The sequence below is a fragment of the Dreissena polymorpha genome, chromosome 10 (genome assembly GCF_020536995.1).
Source record: "Dreissena polymorpha isolate Duluth1 chromosome 10, UMN_Dpol_1.0, whole genome shotgun sequence".
NCBI classification, from domain to species: Eukaryota; Metazoa; Mollusca; class Bivalvia; order Myida; family Dreissenidae; genus Dreissena; species Dreissena polymorpha.
Genome location: NC_068364.1, coordinates 20,903,618 through 20,927,870, shown reverse-complemented (window position 1 = coordinate 20,927,870; position 24,253 = coordinate 20,903,618). Strand labels below are relative to the sequence as shown.

Sequence of the window (24,253 nt, the reverse complement as noted above, 5' to 3'; positions counted from 1 at the left end):
GGGAGATAATTCTGGACTAATAACTCTGATATTGCTCATTTTCAATAGGGTTTGACTCATCATTCAGATAAAGACACTGTGCAACATGGTAAATAATTGGATGAAAACTGTGGACTTAATTGCGTAAGCAAGCCTTATTTCACAATTTTCTCAAATTCCAGGGGAGATAATTCTGGATTTTTTACTCTGATGTAACCCATTTTCAATAGGGTTCGAGTCCTCATTTATATAAAGACACTGAACAAGTTTGAAAAGAATCGGATGAAAACTGTGGACTTTATCGCGTAAACAAGAAAAAGTCTAACGCACAGACAGACAGATGACGGAAACCACGCCATGACATAAGCTCTTCAGGCCTTCGGCTAGTAGAGCTAAAAATATATCAGGCAACGTTATATCAGGCAGATATCAATGCGGTGGTATGATAAAAGAACTTCCTGTTTAACTGATTAAAAAAATATATCAGGCAGTGTTATATCAGGCAGATACCAATGCAGCAGTATGACAAATATAAATCAAGCAGTGTTATATCATACATATGTATTTATATGTAAAAGTAGTGGTATGATACGGCATGGTAAATATGAAGACCAGAGACTGACCTGTTCCCAAGTGCTAAAGGTCTTAACCAGTGACTTGTGCTTCGTGAACACGCTACGGGGAATGGTGCACTGGCAGGGGCAGCAGGAGGGCTGGAACAATGCCAGAACGTCTTTCAATGGTGTGTACTTGTACCCATTGATGTAGACGAATGGTAGGGCGTAGTCACTGAAGTGGGCCACCCCGCCTAACTGCAGACCGTCTTCATCTTCCACTAATTGATACCTGGAGGGGAATATTTGAGTTTTGCACTGGAAAAACGCATCTTAATGCATGTGTGTAAAGTGTCATCTCAGATTAGCCTGTGCTGTCTCTTCCAAACGAAAAAGAAGTTTAGATGAATTGTGTCTTCCCTGATTAAGCCGGTGTGGACTGCACAGGCTAGTCTGGGAAAACTCTTTATAAACAAGCAATAAGCAAGACTCATTTAGTGTTGAAGTTTTCTATCTAATATTACAAGAATATCAGTGAAACACTGTCAAAGTAGGGGATAGTTGAGAAATAAGTTAGTTACTTGAGAAATAAGAGATTGTTCACTTTACAAACTACTTTTATGCAGGACAAACCAACCTTGGTGCGGGCTAACACAGAGATCCTTAAATATTCCCCTTCTCAAATTATGTGATAACAAAAATATCTTTCAGAAAATTTGGTTAGTAAAACCAATTATGTAGAAGAAAATGTAATTCTAACACGGCACGTGACTTGTTTTCTATAGACAAAGAACGAAATCAAGCGTGGGTTATTCTGCAATAACTTATGGGTGGAGCTTAATGTTTCGAAAATAGTTCCGAATAAATAAAGAAAATATTGCAGTAAAATGCACGTGCTAAAACCCGTTCTAAAAGAAATGTAATAAATGTAGCATGTATATAAGTGTAATGAAACAACTAATTGTATATTTGGTGATTATTGGCATAACCACGCCTACAAAGAATGCTATTTGTAAGGAAACGTAATTCAGAAAACATTTATAGCATGTCAGCTTTTCAGTAGCATCAATAAACGTGACGTCATTAAGTTTCTAGGATTGTTGTTTTCAATGAAAGTGACGTCATTTGCAAAATATTTGTAAATGAAAACAACGTCATATTTTTGTACAATTCAATGACATCACTAAATAGTGAACTTTGTACTAAGAAGGGCGGAGTATTGAAAAATATAGTTCACGTCCTAAAACTTGAACCAAATCAATTAGAATCGTGTTAGAATCGAAATAATATTTTTCTATGATGGTTAGTTGTCGAATAACCCACAGTAAGTTGTATAGATGCGTGTTATCAAATCACTCGTGCTTCGCACTCGTGATTTAATTCATACGCATCTATACTCCTTACTGTGGGTTATTTGACAACAAACCATGATAGAAAAATATTATTTCTTAAGCAAACTATAATTATGATCATCACATCAAAGTCAGGGCTGTGAACAGGTGCTTCTAAAATCAGCTGAAAATCGATGTCTATAATATTATTATAACTGTAAGTTTGATTGTTCAAAGTTCAGAAAAGAGCAATTCATGTTTGACCTTTAACTAACAATTTAAAGGTACAACTGACAATATTAAACAAATATAACAATAATGACAACAACTTTAGAATGTTAACGTCACGACCAAAATCACAGCAATCATGCTAGTAATTGTTGCTTCCTTTTTATACAGCATATCACTAGTTACTACACTGCTTTGTAACTTGTGCCTTATAGAAGAGATCAATTTACCAATCAATTATCATGTATTTGAGCTCTGACAACCTTTTTATTGACACTCAATTTAGTTAGTAAAATTGCAAAGTTTATAAGTCACCTGCTGCATAAAACCGTCTTTTTACAGCCCAAATATATAGAGAATAACAGGTTAGTGAGTGATCTTTTTGTAATATATCAGACAAGGCTTAGAATAATATAACAGCGAGACTTGCTGAGCTGTTATTTTATTTGTGCCACGCTTGGTATTTGAAAGCTTCATATCACAGTATTAACTAGAAATGAGTCACAGACACTGTCTGATGCCCCACATTACATGTTTGGATACAGACAAATCCACTGCACATCAGTTGACTCCCCTTACTACTGATGATTAAAGCACAGTACACCAAAAGCAAATACCCATTATAAACTCATTCATATATAAGTGTTGAGTTTACAACTATTCTATCTAATATATAAATATTAATCATATACATAGAGGATACTATAGGTTAGTGTTGACAACACATAGGCATAATTGGGGAGAGGGGGGCATAGAGTCAGTGAAGTGCCTTTTACAGGTGAACCACAGTTTCAATACAATCCCTTTTGTGGCAAGTTTGTGGTATATTGCAATTGCTTGAATGATGATGAAGTTACAGTGCTACAGGTGTGTTAAGCCCAAACATTACCTTTCACTTCTAGGGATGACCTTGAACTTCGAGCTAGGGACAGGGGTCAATACAAGCAACACTTCATATCTACACGCTGATCATTTGTAACAAGTAATTATATAATTAAATGAAACACACAGTCTCAAAAAGCTCTATTAAATGCAAATTGGACCTTTGACCTCAAAATGTGGCCCTGACCTTTGAAGTTGGAATAAGGTTATAACATACCACATGCAATCTCTTTACTTTGAAAATCTGTGTTTCGAAATTGCGCAATAAATGCCAGAAAATAAAGTCCAGACAAGCTGGCATCGACTAACACACATGGCTGAACATTGGCAAAACAAATTCACTAACATGATAAGTTTGCCCTGGAGACACATTTTAAAACTTATTAAACATACCGGCAACTATTGATAAGGTCTTCAATGATGGTCCCCTCATCCTCACTGTCCCCTGTCTGAGCCCCCCCAGTTCCTTCAAGGGCCTTCTCAGCCTCTGACATCGCCTTGGTGATCTCCCGCTCCCCCCTGACTGGGGTTCCACTGGGCACTGGTCCAGGCTTCACACGGGTCAACCTGTCAATATGTGTAGGTCACAGTGATAACACCAACAAATGTGATCATCAAACACACCATAATATGAGCTTGTTCCGGGAAAACTAGTCTAAATGCATGTGCGTTAAGTGATGTCCCGGATAAGCCTGTGCAGTTTGCACAAGCTAATCAGTGATGATGCTTCCAACCTAAACAAGACTTTTGCTGAGAAAAGACTCCCTATAAAGGAAAAATATCATAAACAAGGGCTGTCTGTAAAACATGCATGCCCCCTATATGCGCTGTCAGTTGTAGTGGCAGCCATTGTGTGAATACGTTTTTTGTGACCTTGACCTTTGACCTAGTGACCTGAAAATCAATAGGGGTCATCTGCCAGTCATGAGCAATGTACCTATGAAGTTTCATGATCCTAGGTCTAAGCATTCTTGAGTTATCATCCGGAAACCATTTTACTATTTCGAGTCACTGTGACCTTGACCTTTGACCTAGTGACCTGAAAATCAATAGGGTCATCTGCCAGTCATTATCAATGTATCTATGAAGTTTCATGATCCTAGGCCTAAGTATTCTTGAGTTATCATCCAGAAACCATCTAGTGGATGGACCGACCGACGGACGGACCGACCGATCAACAGACCGACATGTGCAAAACAATATACCCCCTCTTCTTCGAAGGGGGACATAAATATGTTTTTCAGGTTCTACTGAAGTGACACATTCCTAATCACATGGAGACTCAAACGTGAAACGGGATCTTGACAATCAGAAGGGCTTATTGGCCTTCATAACACATATGTGGATAGGCCATTTTGGCTTTCATACGATAAACAATCTGATCACCAATTAGTTTTTGATCTTTTCCCTACTTTCACAGGTTCTGCTCAATCCAAGGCATGGAGAACACAAAATAGATCATGTAAACATTTGACCTTTATTGTGACCTTCACTTAATCACAGAGGCACAGGACATGCGTGGGACATGTCTCCTCCACATGATGATCATTTTAGGTAAATATTCTAAAATGCCACAATTTATGATAATTTTACAGTATAGTAAACATGTTTTGCCAACATTAGGCATGTGGTCATGACCTTTGCAATAGGAGACAGGTAAAACAGGTGACAAACCATTTACACATGTTGAACATACTTCAGTATGTCATTTTGAAATTTCAAGAGGAGTGACAAATTTTTAAGTTACAGTGTGGAAAAGCTTTAATGCTAAAAATCAACAAATAAAGTTAACCCATACAATAAACTGTGTTCCTTAAAGCCAAATTTCACCGCTAGATTTGGTCTGATAACATTGATTTAATGAGATAAAAATACTAGTTATTTTTTTTGTGGGACAATTTTTTCCATTTGAATTTTCCCGCAAAAATATATGAACATTTTCAAGCAAATGCAAGATTGGCATCAGGAATCGTCGGACGCATGACATAGTTCTCATGAATATTCATCAGTATATTGAAGATCCGAAAACTCTCAAAATCAACGAATACTTCGTAAAATAAATTTAACACATACATAAATCACAGTGGCGAGAGGCAGTAGCCATCCCTTTTGGGTAGGATTTGGTAAAAATTCGGAATACTGACAAAACAAACACTTCCAACACTCAGAAGCAAAACAATTAACACAACCAATCAAAAAACTTATACACAAATATTTTTTTAATTTTCAAAAAAAAACTCCAACTAAATTAAATTACAAACAAACTTTTCAAACAAGTACCTATTAGTTGCATTATCTTGTTTTTTCATTTTGCTTGAATCTGACGATGTGTTCTTGATTATATCATAGTATTTCATTTGTGTTTTTATAAACCCTTCTGCTGCTGCAGTGTTTTCTTCTTGTTTTTCTTTTTCTTCTTCAGAAATTTCTTCTTCTCTATCCTTTATAATTGTTGATCGTCTCTTCTTTCCCCTTCGTAACTTTCTTTCTGAGGAAACACTTTCAGAATCTGCCATATCAGAGCATGAATCAATATATGCATTACTCATTTCAGATTTGTCAATATGAAGTGTGTGAGATTCCGCCTCATTCATAAGTGTCCCCCTATGTTTCTGTTTATTTGTTAACTTTTCATTCCAGCTATCTTGCAAACTCTCACAATTCTCACTACCTCTCATAGATTTTGTTAATCCAATATTTTTGTCACTTTTGTCCACTCCTGATTTCTCATGAATTATACCAACCTTAAAATCAGAACATTGGCTTTTACCTTTCTCTTTATTTTCTTCCACACATTTAATAGCTACATTTTGTATGTCAGTTTTGTCATTACTTGTTGCAAGTTTATCATTACTTAGGGTGAGCCTATCATTTTTCTTGAAAATACCATCTTCACGAGATATTTTTTGGGAATCATTTCTTAATTGTATATTTAATACACTCTTTTTGTCCTGTTTACACTTTTTGGGTTGACCCTTTTTTACTATTGTTTTTCGATAATAATCTTTAAGGAAACTTCTTTCATTTTTTGTGTCTTCTTTTAAATGTTTCAGCTTACCAAAATTTTCAGCTGATGAGTCATTCTGGACAAGTTTTCTAGACTTCTTGAACCACTTGTTTATTATAGCTGTATTTTTAACATCATATTTCTTTTGAAATTGTTTCCGTATCTTATTTAAAGATGAATTTCCATTTTTCCTTTTAGGACATTTAAATCCGATTGGTTTACATTTAGAAACTCTTTTCTTTGCTCTTTTTCTGCCAATGTCCTCGACATTTTCATCTGAATACATGCTCTCAGCATCAGTGCTATCACTACTTTCTGCGTCAGGCTCATCATCAGTAGGTTTGTAATCTTTATCAGACTTATCAGATGCACTAGGATCCAAATCTGATTCTTTATCAAAAGATTCATCTGTATCAGTTTCAAGCCCCGCTTTATTGTCACCAGGAATTGTGGTATAGGATTCATTATTTGCAACATAGTTTGGTCTTGCGGTTGCATTGTCACCATCAGTTTTTCTAAGTGAAGACATTTTCTTTGTTTTTTTCAGATGGCATTTAACTTTATAAGTTCTATTCTCTGAATTGCATTTACTTAAAGCTTGGCCATTTTCCACTTTGCTCTGGACTAGTGTAGTCACATCGTCACAAGTATTATTATCCTTTTCCATATCATGGTGCTTAACAACATCTTTATTATTGGTGTCAGAGCAGTTTTGAAAAGAATGGTTTCCATAACTTCCAACAACGTTCAATATCTTCAGTCCTGTGCTTATGTTACTGCTGGCCATTGAACGCTTTCTATCAGTTTCATGAAATCCCTGACTCACACTTTGTACTACATCATTGACATCACAATATTCATAACTCGTTCCTTCTCTAGCATCTATTTCTTCTCTAGTCACCTCCCAACTTTCGCAATCAATAATATTCCCTACATTTGAATCTGCAATAACATAAATATCTTCCTTCTCTTCCTCTGAAAAAGTACCACATATACCATAGAAATCACTATTTTCAGAATCGCTGAAAGCCTCTTTCCCAAAGTTTTCTGTTTCCATAGCTTGACAATTATACATTTCTATGACCGTCTCATAGCTTGGATGGTTTTGGTCAATCTGAAATGTTCTGCCATTTGCATTTGTGCAAATTAGCATAACCCCATCATCATATGGTTCAACACTGATTGTACACACATCACATAAAAAAGGATCTGTTAAAATGTTAAAATCTTTACCGGGCTGTTCAACTATTGTATCTGAAACATCACTTTTCAAATCATAAGTTGCAAGTATCTGACTAGAAAACTTGGCATCACAACATTCAGAATTGACATTCCGTTTAGAGGTAGACCCTAAAACGTGCTCAGCATAAGGCTCAGTTTTCACCATTACTTCATCAATATATGCCACTGAATCACCAGGGATTGTGTTTTGGTCAAAATTTTCTTCAGAAAATGCAACAGTTTCACAGTCATCTACCAAATTCTCTGTAGTGAATTCCTCATAATTTGTGTTCCAATTCAAGACTGCCTCTTCAATATCTCCTGATTCTGAATTGAATGATCTAAAAACATTCCGACTTGTGTTAAGTGGTGTTTCAATTATGTTGTCTTGTAGCAAATGCTCAGTTCCCTGTGTTATAAATGTTGTTTTACCATTTAAATTAACTGCATCAGATTCTTCAAATCTGCGTCCTTGTTTTTGATTGGGTATCCATTGATCAGGTGTAGTTTGAAAAACCTTGTCTCCAATTGGGTGCTCACCATCTTCACATATAGTATACTCTTGCTTTGAATGCCTGTCTAGCACTTCATTTTCTTTATTCAATTTCATGCTTGATATTTCACATTGGTTTGAATAGTATACATTTGATTCAGTTGACGCATTTGAATTTTCACATTCCAAGTTTTTCAACTTTTTAAGTAGAACAAAGCAGTCTTTCTGAGGGATTTCTTTTTCTGTGCCAAACTGTGAAGACATTAATTGCTCTGTATCCATTTTGCTAATAAAATTCTCATGAGAATCTTCTTTCTTCAAATACATCGGTCCACTTTCAATTGCATTTGGTTCTTGTCCTCTTTGATTTGTTAAGGACATTTGAGACTGTGTTGTGTCTGATTCTTTCAGTTGATATCTTTGACCTTGGCTCAAATTCTTCTTATCATGTGCCCTATGGATACACTGTTTGGCTTTTAGTTTGGCTGAAGTAGGATTCTCAATCCACAGTCGGCGAAGAGCTGGTATAATATTGGGACTACCATCTTCAATACTGCAATGCGTGCTTTCTTTTCGCGGAAGTGTAATATCAGATTTCTGTTTACATTTGGAGGTTTTACTTTTCCCTCCAGATTTCAAAGCTTTTGACGTACACTTTTTCACAACTTCTGGTGAATTTCTCCGCTTTCCAATCTCTTCAGGTACTGCATTAACTTCTTTTTTAAAAGTTTGAGCTCTTGCTTGCTCTCTACTAATAGCTATAAAGGCTCTTCTTGGTGAAGGAACATTGCCTTCTGTTCTTTTTGGTGAGGGAACATTGCCTTCTGTTATCGGCCTTGATCTATTCAAGACGCATTCATTGGTCTTGCAATCTGTATTATTGTCCAAATTCTTTAAACCGTGGAAAGCAACAGTTGATTTTCTTGAATTCTCTGTTAGTAATAAGTCATTAACAATCTGGTTATTTCTAGCACATTTCTTTTTACCTTCCCATTTTGCATGACTTGGCAAGCTCTCTTGAGCAGACGTGCAGAATTTGTTAGCTAGTTCCTCATCATCTCTCTTCTTCAAAGCCCTTTTTTCTTCCACAACCTCTTTGAAACTTTTACTATGAGATTCAATGCTTATATCCTTTGAGTAAGCATTAGGTGATGATGCTTTGACTTTATCTGATGATTGTATCTCCGTTTGGTTCTTTTTATTACCATATTTTTTTAGCAGCTCTTTTATCTGGGACAAATGCGTTGATACATCATTACCAAGGTTATCTCTCTCTTCCATATCCAAACAAATCCTTTTCAGCACTGCATCAACGTCAACACTGGCTTCATTATGTGCTTCAAAATCAAACATTGCCCCATTTTCCACCAAGTGATGATCATCTCTCTCAGATTTAAGTTCTTCTCTTAAAGAGTTTTTACCAACAAGCTTTTGTAGGTCTTGATGATCATTTTTGCAATAGCTCTGTGTCATTTCCATTTGGTCCTCTTCAGAGAGAGCGTAAAACTGAGCATTTTCTGGTATAAAAATGCCCTTTCCAACAGCATATAATGTGTCATCTCCAGAAACTTTAAAATACATCTGGGTCTTAATTCTTGACAAAGATTTTATTGTTCTCTTGCCCTCTGTGTCATAGAAAACAGAAGCATTCTGATTTGGATTCTGATTATGTGGCACAACCCTGGAGCTCACCTCATTATTTTTCATAAAAGGGGTAATACTTATTAACGAAGTCAGGGTTGTTTCTGATGGCAAGTTTTTCATTTGCGCAACGTTTTGAATATTATTCAAGCTTTCAAAAGAGCTTGAAGGCTTTGGATTACCAAAGTGCTCAAAAAAGGATGTCATTTTATCGAGAAGGGTCACCCTTGTGCTGCGTTTTTCACAACCCTTTGGGTCATGCTGCTGTTCATCTGAGTTACATTGAGACCTAAGAGATGGCTTTGATATATCTAAACTTCTGACTTTTGAGTGTGAAGAAAAATATGATGAAAAGCTGTCAATTGAAGTGCGACTGTTGACAGGTGAATTTGCAGTGCCAACATGGTCTTGTCCTGGCGCTTTATTCTGAGTCTGTGACCAGTGGTTAAGTTCTGGTACCTGGATGTTTTCATCAGTGGAGTACCTTTGTTGTACAACATGCATTTGTGAGAATGATGGTGACTGCTCCAATTTCGGATGATTTTCAACATCAAGTGGACGCTTGGTTGTATTGTCATCAAGATTTGGTTGTGAAGTTAGTATTGACAGCCTGTCTTTGCTTCTTTGAAAATAACAAGGCGCCATGACTGGCAAGTTATTTGCTTCCGACTTTTTATGTTCATAAATTTGCTTGGCAGTAAAGGCACCATTTGTATTCTCTGGGAGGTTTCCATCAGCTTTTGGTTTGAACAAATATCCAACTGTGTGAAAACTATGTGTTGATGGTATAGGCTTTTCCTGTGCTGCTACTGGAGTTCCCTTTCTTGCCACTGTCCTGTGCAAGTTTGGAGATACTGGTTTTGTAAGGGGCTTTGGTTTCGGTGAGGACATAGTCCTACGAGCCTTTGGCTTCTTTTTTCTGGCAAACTCATCATAGATGTCAGGTGTTGTTGAAGATGAAGATCCATATCCCTGTACAAATCCTGCTCTCTCTGCAGATGATCTAAGGTCTTGTGAATAGTTGTAATTGATTCCTCTCATAAATGAACGGCTTTCAACTATGTTGCTACTTTTTGTTGAGCAAATGCTGGATGCTGGTTTAAACATGTCGTCTTTCTGTTTTCTTTGATAAATATCAGCTGATTTAGCCTTCCTGCAGTTTCTTGGTTTTTGAATTTTCCTCCACATGCCAACCCCCTCTGTCATAAAATCGTTATCAGAATTCCCTTCCACGGAGTAAATAGATTTAATTGCACGTTCCTGCAATTTGGTCATAATTTCTTCTTGTAATCTTCCCACACTGTTTGCAGAGTATGCCTTCAGTCGCGGAGTTCTTTTTACTTCTGAATATAGCTGAGCACTTTTGCTTGGTATCTGTGCAAACAAGGGCATGTTTTTTCCATGATAATTTCTATGTGAAACATTAATTTGGTTTCCTTCCACGATGGGAAAACTGTCATCATCTATTACCAAAGTTGGAGATTTGCAGAAATATTCCTCTACGAATGCACGAGTGTTCTGACTTCTAACTGGCTTATATGAAAAAGGCTGCTGCTCCCTGTGCAAAAACTCAGATTGTAGAGAAGGTGCTATTAATTCTACTTCTTTTGGTGTTATAGCATAACTCGTTTGTTGTGAAGAGTGTTTCAAGTGCTTGCCACTAACCATGGGTTCATGACTTTCATGTTTTATTGTCACATCTTTACCTATGTTATCAGCTGAATTCTGACAGAGGGAAAATTGTAAAAGTTGCTTCATCGGAGACTTCTGTTTTGTGGCAACTCGCAATATTCCAGGTAGATTATCATGCATTTTGGCAGAGCCACATTGAAGGACTTTGCGATCTTCACTGTTACTTAAGTTTACATTTTGCCGAGTATGCGAAATAAGATCTATCAGACTATTATTTAACTCTTGCAAACTCTCGCTTTTATCCAGACAAGACTCATATGTTGCTTTTTTTACAAATGAAATTTCTATTTTACCCTCTTCACATTTTTCTTGGCATGTATTCTCTCTGTTTCCAGCTGCAGATAAGTTTAATGGATAATTTATTACATCATCAGACTCCATCATAGTTTTGGGAACACTTTCCAGATTTGTATCTTTTTGACCAACTTCACGGTGTTTATTGATGTTTTTCTTTAAACTTCCTTTCGTTCCATGGCCTGTTATTTTAAACATCTGTGGTCCCAATTTCTTGTTTTTGCCTCTTATAATCTGCATTTGCGCACCTGTTGTTTCAATCGCCACAGATCTTCTCGACCCTGGAATCAAACCATTCATTGTCACTGCGGAATTATTTGAGTCTGTCCTTTTTTCATATACAATACCTGTAATTTCTTTTCTAGGTTCACATTTAGTACTGTTATTCAAAGTGTTTCCTTCCATCCTGCCATCTGTTTTTATTTTAGATCTAGCATGACCTCTTTCACAATTTGGATTCTTATCAGCAATCTCAGCTTTGGACATTTCCCTTTTTACTTTGACAGATTTTTTAACGACTGTTTTCTTTGCCTTTCTGGTACTTGCATTTGTACTTTTTTCTGTTTCATTGTCTACAGCTTGTCTTATACCTTTCTCATAACCTAAAACTTTCTTCAAATGCTTTTCGATGTCACATTTTTGTTTCTTTCCTATTACCTTGTGTACAGCATTTACAACTTGTTTTCCAGCAACTAATTTCATTTTTCCATAACCAACACTTTCACAACTCTTGGAACTTGGAACACGTTTATCCACAGCTGGATCTGCATTCATGAATTTATTCCCATTTTTAACATTCCTTCTATGTCTTGTTAAACTGACATCAGACTTGCTAGCAGAAGCACCAACAGAGTCATCTTGCAAAACTTGGTCTCTACATGTAACTGAATCTAAATCTGAATGAACAACTTCACCTTTCTTACTTTCATTTGCCCGTGCCATCACACATGGATCTGAATGAGTCTTAATAAGCTTACTTCTAGTGTCCTTATGACCCTTCACAGAATCTTTTTTGTTTTCTTCTTTTAATTTTGATGATTCTTTGTTACTGGGTCCAGTTTCACTTGTTTTTGGTGCTGCTGGCAGCTTTTTACCTGATTTTTCAGGACTTCTTATACCTCCTATCTAAATAAAACAAAAATAAATACAATTGGTAGTGTATTTATATTGAAATCTTTTTTTCTCAGATAACAAACTTCCCTATTTTTAAATAAGAAAGCAAATGAAAAGAAAAGGAGCATGAATGCCTGCAACCACTAGCTTAACTTATTGAAATCAGGCTACTATCTTACCATACTGAACATACATTTTTTCCCAAATTTAGAAGATCACAAAAGGAAAATGTTGATAACTTGTCATGAGACAGACGGAATGTTTCCAAGGTATTGTTAGTTTACGACCACATTTTCATTATGTTAAGCCTGCATAGCCGGCTTTTGACAGAGAGCCAGACAGACGAGCAAACTCACCTGGCATGTCAGTGCTATGACTGAGAAGTCTGCCACAGGGGCTAGAGTATCTGAGAGGGATCTGAGCTCCCGGGTATACGATGCCCAGAATTCCCTCAGTGACATCATCAGACTGCTGGATGTCACACACTGCCAGGGTACATCTTCAAAGCAAAGAAGAACATAGACATTTACTTATAAAGAGCTTGATGGCTTATACTTCAATGCATAATAGATCATGCTATTAGTACCAAGTAAATAGTAATAGTATTACTATTTACTTGGTCTTACGTGGTATTTGCAATAATTTTCTACATAATTGTTGCTATGGAGGCTAATTTTCAACTTCATTTACTTCAGTGAATAATAATAAAATATGAATAATTATGAATCATTATTAATTTCAATATGCAGGAACATGGAATTCTCTTTCGTTTTCGAGAATGTTGCAATTAAGGGAAGGTTTGGAATTATATGGTGTCATGGCAGCAGGTTCCTTTGAATTGGCAGTATTGACTAATATTTGAGACAAAAATAATTTTACCCTCCTGACATTACACTCATTTTTTATTTTTTTTATTAAGTCTTCAATGTAATCAAAGAACAATAATACGGTATCCTTGATGGTCAGAACTAAGGCCAAATGCATGGGTGTGAATCAAATTTGCAAAACTGTGAAAATGCTGAACAAGGTATTCAACAAACGCAATACCATATCCGTATTGGCAGGCCAGAAATCTAGTGAGCTGTATGCCCTCCAGAAGTTGACAGGGACTCAAGCTAAAAACATTGTACGCATCGCATCTCACAACTGGGTACAGTTCCGTCAACTTGGTTAGAAACGACGAGGAACCAGGTACTAGTGTCTGCAAACAGACAGGGTTTGAATGGGTTAAAACTCAAATTGAATCAAAACCATAGTACATTTGAGCCTCGTTCACTGAAAACTGGTCTTAATCCATAAGTGTTAAGTGTTGTCCCAGATAAGCCTGTGCAGTCTGCATAGGCTTATCAGAGACTACACTTATAGCCTACACTTTATTTCTGTTAGGAAGGGCCCTCCTTTTAACACATTTTTCGGCGTAAGCTGCATAAGCCAGCTTTTCACCTTAGCCTGACCTTTGTAAGTGTCCAATAAAATTCCAATAAAATTTCCCGCGGCTAGGTACGAATGAATACACTTCATTTATTCCATTGGCTGATTTGAGTATACCACCAGAACATTGGAAACATATCCGCGTCTTTGTAACACTGTTTTACTGTATGAAACAATTTTATCTCGAATGAAAAGGCTTAATAGATAGAACAGTTTTACACTCAATTCTCGACATCAATACAGTTTGTGCGTACACCTTTTATTTTCAGAGTATTACCAGCGCAAGAGCGTTTATACTTAAAAGGCTATGTTCTCATATTTAGTACTTACTTCCTTATTCCTGTCAACATGTTAACATGTAAAAGTATAAAGAGCAATGGAAGCGAGGCCTCACTTTAAAGCATTGCATTTCAACCCGCGAGGTATATCGGGTCAATTCGCGGACATTCAGAGTTTATATACAGGTCATCACCGGAGTTGGCGGCCAGTAAAATAATCGTTATATAATAAAGACGCTATCCGTGAACTAGGTGACCTGGAATTTTCTTTAGACCAGAAATATGTTAAATGAAGATATTCAGCAATATAATTATGGTATGTAAATAATAGATTCTTAATGTGTTTTCAACAATACAATGATAAATATTATTGTTGATAAATTTAACAATAATTATTCGTCCATATTGCCTAATGTACTAAAGTGATATTATGAGCATGTAACAGTTTATAGGTGTCTATTGCAACCGTTGATTATTTTTGATGTTTCTACTTCATATACACTTATATTAATTAATGCAGCATCATCATACTAAAACAATATACCAGAAAGAGAAAAATAATGCATTTGAATATCAACCGTACTTTCGTTTGACAACTGATCATGCGTTTACGAGTTGAACCTAAATTTAGTTTTAGTGCAGATTTGTTCATACGACACAAAGACACGAAATTGTTTTACGGATCATTTCAGCTTACAGGACTGGGTGGGTCACGTAAGAATATCGAATATAAAATATATTTTTATAAACAACTGGTAGCAAGGTGAGTTGCAGATAATTAATCAGTAACCACATTTTAACTAACTATTTTGACCTGTTAATTCTTTTCAGCTCAATTCAACAGTGCAAAATGCCCATAATATCACTTTAAGCATTAGCACGATGATAATTGATACTGTTAATAATCGAATCAAATAGCAATGCCCGACAAACCACTAAAACAGGTTTGTTCGAAGAACGCACCTATAAATACGGATACTTCTCGTGTGGCCGGTTGACTCATATGTTTAAATTTCACTTCCATTCTTCTTTTGGTTTTCTGTTTTGTATCTATAGGTTTATGACCAGCAATATGTTATAATGTAAAATAAGCCGCGAAAACTCCCCGTAACATCCCGTACTGCGTGTGATGCAGCTAAGAACTGCACAGAAAAAGACATTCGCTATCCTTGATCTCATTCATTAAACTATTTACGCCGTATATCTTTTTTAAAGATATTTCTTGTTTATAATAGCAGAGATTGTCATAATGTGGTCAAATTTTCCTTTTTAACTTGACTGAAACATACCAAAACTTATGCTTATGGGCGTCACTCTATTAAAGTATTAAGATATTGAGAATTGGTGCCAAAACACACCAGATATTTAACATCTTTTGCAAACATGAATGTATACTACCTGTAGCATTGAGAGTGCAACAAACATATCTGAAGAAATTGGTGCATTTCTGTTAGGCATTACTGACCCCTCAAAGGAACTGTTAACCTGTGAACAATCAGAACAAGTCTTTAGAAATTGTGAGTTTTTTATGCAGAGCTAACAATTTGTGCAGCTGTTTAAATCAGCGTTAAAAATGATTTGAATAAATGCAGTTGTTTAAAGAGTATATATGCAAGTTTTTCATAAAATATGATAAATAGATAATAAACTATATTGTTTCTGTCTTCAATTATATATTCCTATAAACCCATGAAGTTTAATTATTCAAGTCACTCAGGAAAATGTTGATTCTTACATACAAAAAATGCTATATTATTTTATCAAATAAATTACAATTTTATAGTTCTTCTTATGCAAAGAAACATGCACAAAAACAATCATGTGATTGCTACACATTAAACTTTCCCCCCAAAATGAGGAATGAAAAAACACACAACCATAGCCTATAAATGTTAGGTTTATGTATTGTACACCTAATCAAATATCAAAACAGAATAACAGTTTTGATATAATGTAAACTTAACAAACCAATACACATACTTCTGTCACAGTTAACTTTATCTTGACCAGCTGTCCGTTGCAAAATTCATCATTTTTCACTTCAGAAATATTATCTTTGTAATGAGCTCGGGTCACAGCAGGAAGGACTTTAATTTCTCTTAGAGAGTGCAGCGGAACTTTGATGCTGGTGTTACAATATTTAGCCACAATTTCTTGCCTGACTTTCGAACAAGCCAGAATGACAGAATTGGACGACTTCACATGTTTTCTTCTGACCATTTCATACAGTGTTGTAAGAAGTTCTCTGTTCTTTAGCGTGCTAAGATCGACCAATAGTGTTCCATGAGGTACTACCATGAACTGCTTCAAGAAAAGCAGCTGTTCAGACTCAGAGCAGGGGTGCATGCATTTCTCTGACTCTGGGTATTTAAGCAGGCATTTTAAAGCAGTAAGAACAACTTTACAGCTCGGATGAGGACACCACAAGAAGATCTCCTTGATGTCACACCATGTGGCGACACGCTGATAGTTTGAGACAATGTAGGGTGCATGGTTCAAACGATTGAAAGCAATTTCAACAGCCTCCATTCCAGTAGCTTCTTTACGTCAATAAATAGTGATCTAAAAATAGAAGTAAGAACACGATTTTATAGAATAATGCATTATCTTGACATTTTGAGTATATGTAATTCAAATTCATTGAAATTCAGCTTTCAAACAAGAGATGTGTTTGTCAGAAATACAATGCCCCCTATTGCGCTGCTTTAGTTTATACCTTTGACCTTGAAGGATGACCTTGACCATGACCTTTCACCACTCAAAATGTGCAGCTCCTCCAGATACACATGCATGCCAAATATGAAGTTGCTGTGTTCAATATTAAAAAAGTTATGAACATTTATGTTTGTTATATTTTGACCTCTGAACTTGAAGGTTGACCTTGACCTTTCACCACTCAAAATGTGCAGCTCCACAAGAAGTAAATAAGATATTGATTGGAGAAATGAAAATTATTATTTTTTAGTTTTTGACCTTTGACCTTGAAGGATGACCTTGACCTACACATACATGCCAAATATGAAGTTGCTGTGTTCAATATTTAAAAAGTTATGATAAAAATTTAAGTTTTCACCACTCAAAATGAGCAGCTCCGTGAGATACACATGCATGGTAAAAATCAAGTTGGTATGTTTAATATTTCAAGATTTATCAAACTTTAACCAAGGTAAAAGTTTTGGACAGACAGACAGACAGGACAAAAACAATATACCCCCGATCTATCGATCCAGGGGCATAAAAAGATAAAAAGCAAAATCCTAAGATTGTGTTTTTTGAGCTTTCAGAAGACAGTGCACTCAAATTTCATTGTGCAGCTTAACCTTGTTTTAGACATATTTCTAGTAATGGTGACCTTGTCCTTGCCTCCATCTGCTCATAATCAATTACAAGTTAAGTTTAGATTCAAGGTATATGCATTTGCAGTTCCATAACAAGTGCTAAATAAGTTATGAAGTTCAATTAAAAACCTCGCAACTGCATTTAGAAATGGTAACCGTGACCTCATCCATTCCATTTGCAATCCCTGGGTCAGGATATATGGTATCTTTGCATGAAGTTTCAACAGCAGAACTTCTTTATTTTCTCTTATAGACAAGGTTGTACATAAACTTATAAATTCACTTGTCCAGTCAGACTATAAATGCACTCAAAATACACTTGTTTTTACCAGAAAGTAAGCAGTTTGGACCTTAAACTTTAACTTAATATACTATTACTTTATTAGTCAGTAATTTTACAACATATGCTAGTTTTGCTATTTAAAATATATATTTAAACTATAAGCATAACAAGAAGAGTACCCAACCATATATAATTATTTATCATGCATATCAATGTAAATATTAATTTAAAAAAACATAATTCTTGTAGTCAGATGGAAATTTAAACACACAATAAAATTATTTCAAAATCAATAACTAACAAGAGTGCCAAACTGTCACAAGATACGCCCGTTTGAAGGTTTCGGACAACTTGATAGCTTTACCATTTGAGTGGCAAAATGATATATTTTTGAAAATTAAGCAGCACATATTTGAACTTGACCTAGATATCAATTAGACACAACTTCTGACCAAATTTGGTAAAGACAGGATGAAAACTACTTCAATTAGAGAGCGGACACCATGCTAAATGCTTGAAATGCATTAAGTGACCTAGTTTTTGACCCAGCAAGACCCATATTTGTTCTTGACCTAGATATCATTTAGACTCAACTTCTGACCAAATTCAGTGAAGATCAGATGAAAACTACTTCAAGTTGAGAGCGGACACCATGCTAAACGCTTGAAATTCATTAAGTGACCTTGTGACCTATTTTTTGACCCGCCAAGACACATATATGTTCTTGACCTAGATATCATTTAGACACAACTTCTGACCGAATTCGGTGAAAATCGGATGAAAAATACTTCAATTAGAGAGCGGACACCATGCTAAATCCTTGAAATGCACTAAGTGACCCAGTGACCTAGTTTTTAATCCAGCATGACCCATATTCGGACTTGACCTAGATATCAACTAGATGCAACTACTGACCAAGTTTGGTGAAGATCGGATGAATACAATTTGAATTAGAGTCCGGACAAAGTGGCGCCGTTGAAAATGCACTAATTGACCCTATGACCTAGTTTTTGACCCGGCATGACCCATATTCGAACTTGGCCTATATATCAACTAGATGCAACTGCTGACCAAGTTTGGTGAAGATCGGATGAATACAATTTGAAATAGAGTCCGGACAAAGTGGCCCCTTTGAAAATGCACTTATTGACCCTATGACCTAGTTTTTGACCCGGCATGACCCATATTTCAACTTGGCCTAGATATCAACTAGATGCAACTGCTGACCAAGTTTGGTGAAGATCGGATGAATACAATTTGAATAAGAGTCCGGACAAAGTGATGCCTTCCGCCCGCCGCCCGCCCGCCAAGGGGTTTCACATAATACGTCCCGTATTTTATACGGGCGTATAAAAAAACACCTCTTCAACTGAGTATACCGACAACATCCATTATCTTTGGCCTCTTAAAAATCTGCAACCACTGCATAGCAACAGTGAATTGATAGCCCTCCTTCAGGAAATATTTTGTTAGAAAAACACGTAACATCATGCTGTTGATAATAGTGTCATTCAATACCACTGAATCTGGACAACACAAACACTCTATAGAGTAACCCTGCGTTATATCGGACACCTCCAGGAAAAAGACAGCGTAATCTTGATGACTCACTCTTAGAAGCGGAGTGCTTTTCAGGGCTTGACACTAACTTTTTTTACCTACTGACCCAAAGGACCACCAGCTTTCAAAAACTACTGGTCCTCCAAGATTTCAAGTGGTCCGCCAATTTCTATGTTATTTTACCTAAATTTCAACTTACTTTCCGGACTATCCAAAATTGTATCGTGCATTTATAAGTAGAAAAATATGCTGTATTAATTTAATATTCATTGTACACATGGTACAATAACATAACTCATAGCACATAGGCTAAACACTGTTCAGCATTTTCACGACCTAAGAAGGCTTAGCTTCTTCCTTGCTTTTTATAGTTTTCTTTTGCGACAGTTTATTAATGAGTATCTGAATTTTGAATTTTGATGGGCTTGAAGAGAAGGTTACCTAAAATTACTCGCCCTGTTACATACGAATGTCCTTCTTCTTTATCAACAGAGGCCTAGGCACGATACTTTACACCAATTCTAAATGTCATGCGTTTTTTGGTTGAATTATAATCAACCAAATCAAATTCTTTTACCCATTAATCAAGAAATGTTCGATCTCTCTTATCCTTTTCATATTTTTGCTGTACTTCAAGCTTCTCTTCATTAGTTTTAGGTTTTTTAGGCAGATATTCAACCACCCCCGGAATGAAATGCCACATCACGAAAACTTATTAATCTTGGAAATACGCACGTTTACTCTCCGGCAATATCAAAACATTATTCGGCGCCCTCCTGTGTAAATTTGCACGGTAAACAAAGTATATTATAATGGTACTTAGATCTATAAAATGCTGATAATTGCTGCTTTTTCAAAATAATAAATACCATAAACTTCATTCCTCGATCCGAACGCTTCGAATTTTATGTTAATTTGTGTATCTATCATGGCGAAGTCCAGAGACATTTGTGGAACGCCAATTGATTTTTTGATCCGACAACAGGTTTTTGTCGTCAGGGCATCTAGAGAAATTGGAATTTCCAATTATGTTGCTATTTTTATCCCTGTCTTAAGTAAGCACATAAAATAATTATGAAATTTTTGGTTTATTATATGAACATGTAAAGTTGTTTTATTGATGAAAACAGCTTTCCACCAGTATTTCACAATAAGTTGGCCAGGATTTTTAACTGGTCCGCAATCAACCAAATTTCTAGTTTCACTGGTCCTCCTTAGTTTTTACTGACTCCGGGTCAACGAACCACCGTGTGTCGAGCCCTGCTTTTGTTTTCTTGGTACAGTAGCTTTCATGCAACAGTATGGAATGTTCAAATCTATTTTAAACCTTTCAGTCAACCAATGAGATTGCACTTTATAAATATCGACGCATCAGGTTAAAACCGGACGTCCCAAGGCTTGTATAGGACACAAAAAAGGCTTAAATTGGACAGTTGTTGGTTGTATGTATTTCCGTTGTTGGGCTTAATCGTGATGTTATTTAAGCTGTAAAAAGTCGGGGAATTTGTATTTTGTAGTTATACTTTACGAATATATTTGGGAATGTATGGCATATTTACATCGCATACCTTTTCCCCACGGAGTGTATATATCTAGAGTCCATTGCTTTTCCCTGTTTGTGCATATCTGAAAAGGGCGAATATACAAGACATACATTGTTATTTATTTGTATTTTAGTTAATGGTCTGCTTTTTCCAATGTCTCTATTTTGCAACGAAGCCATAATGGTTCTTGAGCTCATATAATAAAAGTATAGAAAACACACCTAAGTTCTATAGGTCTAGTTCTGGCTACCATAATTTTAAATGTCGCTTTTTATGATTTTTGACAGGCGGGACTTTATAGTTATGGACCAAACCCATTATGAAATTCAACCGGAAATTCCCGAAAAGTTGACAGTTAACAAAGACCAGTCCAAAACAGCTTTTAAATGCAATTATTGGCCCAAATCAACCACTTGATCGGAAGGATTGACATTTTTCACATTTAACTGATATATTATTTCACAAAATACTATCTTAAAATTTATCAATTGTGCTCTTACATATCGAGAAAAACAGTGATGTGACAGATTTTCTTGAAATGCGAATCTCCCGAGATTTCACGGTCATATGACGTTATTTCTATTTTTAGTAACATAATTACCATGTGCTCAAGTGTTTTTAAATTCAGAATGACATTTTGCAGTATTTTAGATTATTCTGGCTTGTTTTGTAAACAAATTGTAGTGTAAATACAAACTCAAAGTAAATATTATTTTAAACTACCTGATTCACACTGAAATCAGTCTTATAATCCACCAGACGTAAGTCGTTAATCACAAATAATAGATTTCAGAAAAAATATTTAAAATTTCAGCAAAAAAATGTCAAGGTCAATCCAATAGTATCCCAAAGAAAACTCATCACGTGACAAAGCGACAATGACGTCAAAACTGTGAATTTCAGAATGATGAGAGTTATTTTCATCTATTGTAAGATGCATTTGAAACATTTGATCCTTAAAATATTCCCTGATGCAGTAATTTATATTCATTCACCAATATATGTAGAAATGTATCCAAAAAAATTAGCTTTCTTTGATTTATTGCGTGACATAAATATGTTACGACTGTGGTTGACTTTCGATACGGGGTTGGCTTCAGCGTACAGGTATGTCAATACTATATTAACTGTACGCTGAAGTTTCTTTAGCTACTATAATTCTTGCCATAGTTTGGTGTACCGTGTCCGTTAAATTATTGGACAGTTTAAGTTTTCTTATTATTTTTATAATACATGTAATGTTTGTTATAGTTTTATTATGTTTTTCAGAAAATAAATATATCAGTTAAAATATTTCGTTTTCTCACAAGGGTATTCACTCATTTCACAACGTACCGTTACTTGTAAAATGACCGTTTTAAATGTTCCCGACTCTTGGATTTTTGCTAAGGTGAAGAGGGGATGTCTCTTCAAACGAACTGGCATCTTCCAATCAAAATCGCAGATTTATTCCATCACCCAATCGAATGATTGGTTGCATAATGCTATGAAAACATATTTATAGAATGTAAACAAAGCTCAAACGGTTGAATGTGAGGTAGAATTGTATGTAAATATTCGACTTGTTGTGGTTGTCCGATAAACACTGTGTGTCCGATATAACCCAGGGTTACTCTATAGAGGATCAAATCAATGCACTAGCATTCATAGCTTTTTTTTAAGTGTGTAAAAAATATCCAACAAATATCATATAAGATGACATTAATGTGTTAAGAAGTGTAACTAATCCAATTCAACAGCTGTCGGTGCTAGCTCCTTGTTTACACCTTGTTCTCACTGTGCAAGAACTGAAATAATATTTCTATCTGTGATTAAAATTGTTTTTTAGTCAGAAGCAAGCTGAAGCTCATTGCTTTTAAATAATGCAAAGAACACTGATTGGGCGTTCAAATCATAAGGATTCTTAAAAAAGCACTTCAGAGTATGGGGTTGTAGTGTGTTATCCTTATTGTTTACTCCGGACTTTGTGTCTGTGAAACGATTATCATACATAAACGTTGACACAACCGTGGCCAGTAAATGCCTAATTGTTTTGCGACTTTCGCGGAAACTGAAATAACACTATTGTGTATGGCAAAGAAAACAGGTAGCTCGAATCAATACATTGGGAGTATATTTTTTACCACATGTTGTGTTTCTGTCATCTTTTTGTCTCTATAACGAATGGCATTATGAGTTATTTACAAATAACAATTTGTAGTTTACTCGAATTATGGCTCGCGCATAACTTTGTAAGACGAGTTTTGATTGGTTAAAACAACGTGACAAAATAAAAACGTCACCGAACGTTAGATCTGCTAGTATTTGTCGGTTATATATCACTATTGAAGATGGTTGATACAAGTATTTCCACTATATCGATACGGTACACAATTATGTTTCAATAAATTTCTTATTATGCACAAAATATACTAATGTACATGAATGAAACAACATCGATATATTTAAAATAGTCTCTCCTCTGTAGATGGCTGTTTAATAGGATTTGATAAAGAGATGGTCAACATTAACTCCATTAAACTAAGATTTGGACAAGTGGTTTGGGCCACCAACAATCTAAGCGCAACCAAAAGAAACGCCGCGGAAACTTCTACGTCTACGTCTACGTGTTACTCCCGAGCAATCAATTCTTACTATAACTGGGAGGAGCTGTCAAGAAAACTGTGTTAAAAATAAGATTTTAGTGCAGGTTAAAAGATGAAAGTTCAAAGCTAGACGGTAACTGTCACCAGTCTATCTTTGATGATATCTAGGCTGGGACTGGACTTGACCTGGTATGGGAGACTATTCCAATGCCTTAGGGTCTGGGGAAGAATGAGTTTAGGTGGTACTGGGTACGGGAATGAGGGATTAGGAAGTTCAAGTTACGGGTAGGGGCGAGGTGGTCATGGTCAACATAAACTAGGTTATACTAAATTTTATAGAGTAAGATGAGAGAGGTTTGGAGTCTGCGGCTTTCTAGGGTGGGCCAACCAAGATCATTTAACATGTGGGTTACGCTACTTTGGAAGTTATAGTTGTTACAAACGTATCTAGCCGCAGCTCTTTTGGACACTTTCTCTATTGTAAGTAAGATTTTTCTGCCAAGGGTGCCAAATTACAGAGCAGTATTCTAGTTGGGGTCTAACATACGTGAACTAGGCTGTGGTTTTTATTTTCTTATTTTGAGTTTTGATGTTTCTCTGTATGAATCTTAGAGAGTTTTGCCTTGGAGGTTATCTTATTGATGTGATGGGTCCAGTATAAGTCTTTTGAGATTGTTACTCCAAGGTACTTAGCAGTTTCAGCGGATTTTAGGGTTTTATCATGTAGGGTGTATTGGAAGATGGTGGGATTCTTTTTACGGTTGATCCTTAGCACCTAGCTATCACTTGTCCGGGTTGA

At 35.9% G+C, this 24,253-nt stretch overlaps 1 protein-coding gene across 2 annotated transcripts in view; it reads right to left on the bottom strand.

The window, feature by feature from the left end:
- Window positions 1-23,092, bottom strand: part of LOC127847239 (uncharacterized) — a 40,926-nt gene extending 17,834 nt beyond the window's left edge. For both annotated transcript variants that reach the window (XM_052378992.1, XM_052378991.1), the window contains exons 1-8: window positions 22,993-23,092; window positions 16,125-16,706; window positions 15,543-15,629; window positions 13,483-13,636; window positions 12,792-12,934; window positions 5,255-12,447; window positions 3,368-3,541; window positions 603-825 (exon numbers count right to left, since the gene is read on the bottom strand). In XM_052378992.1, coding sequence (XP_052234952.1) covers window positions 603-825; window positions 3,368-3,541; window positions 5,255-12,447; window positions 12,792-12,934; window positions 13,483-13,636; window positions 15,543-15,629; window positions 16,125-16,673 — 8,523 coding nt within the window. In that variant the 5' untranslated portion in view covers window positions 16,674-16,706; window positions 22,993-23,092. The remainder of the gene's footprint in view (window positions 1-602; window positions 826-3,367; window positions 3,542-5,254; window positions 12,448-12,791; window positions 12,935-13,482; window positions 13,637-15,542; window positions 15,630-16,124; window positions 16,707-22,992) is intronic.
- Window positions 23,093-24,253: the final 1,161 nt, after the last annotated feature.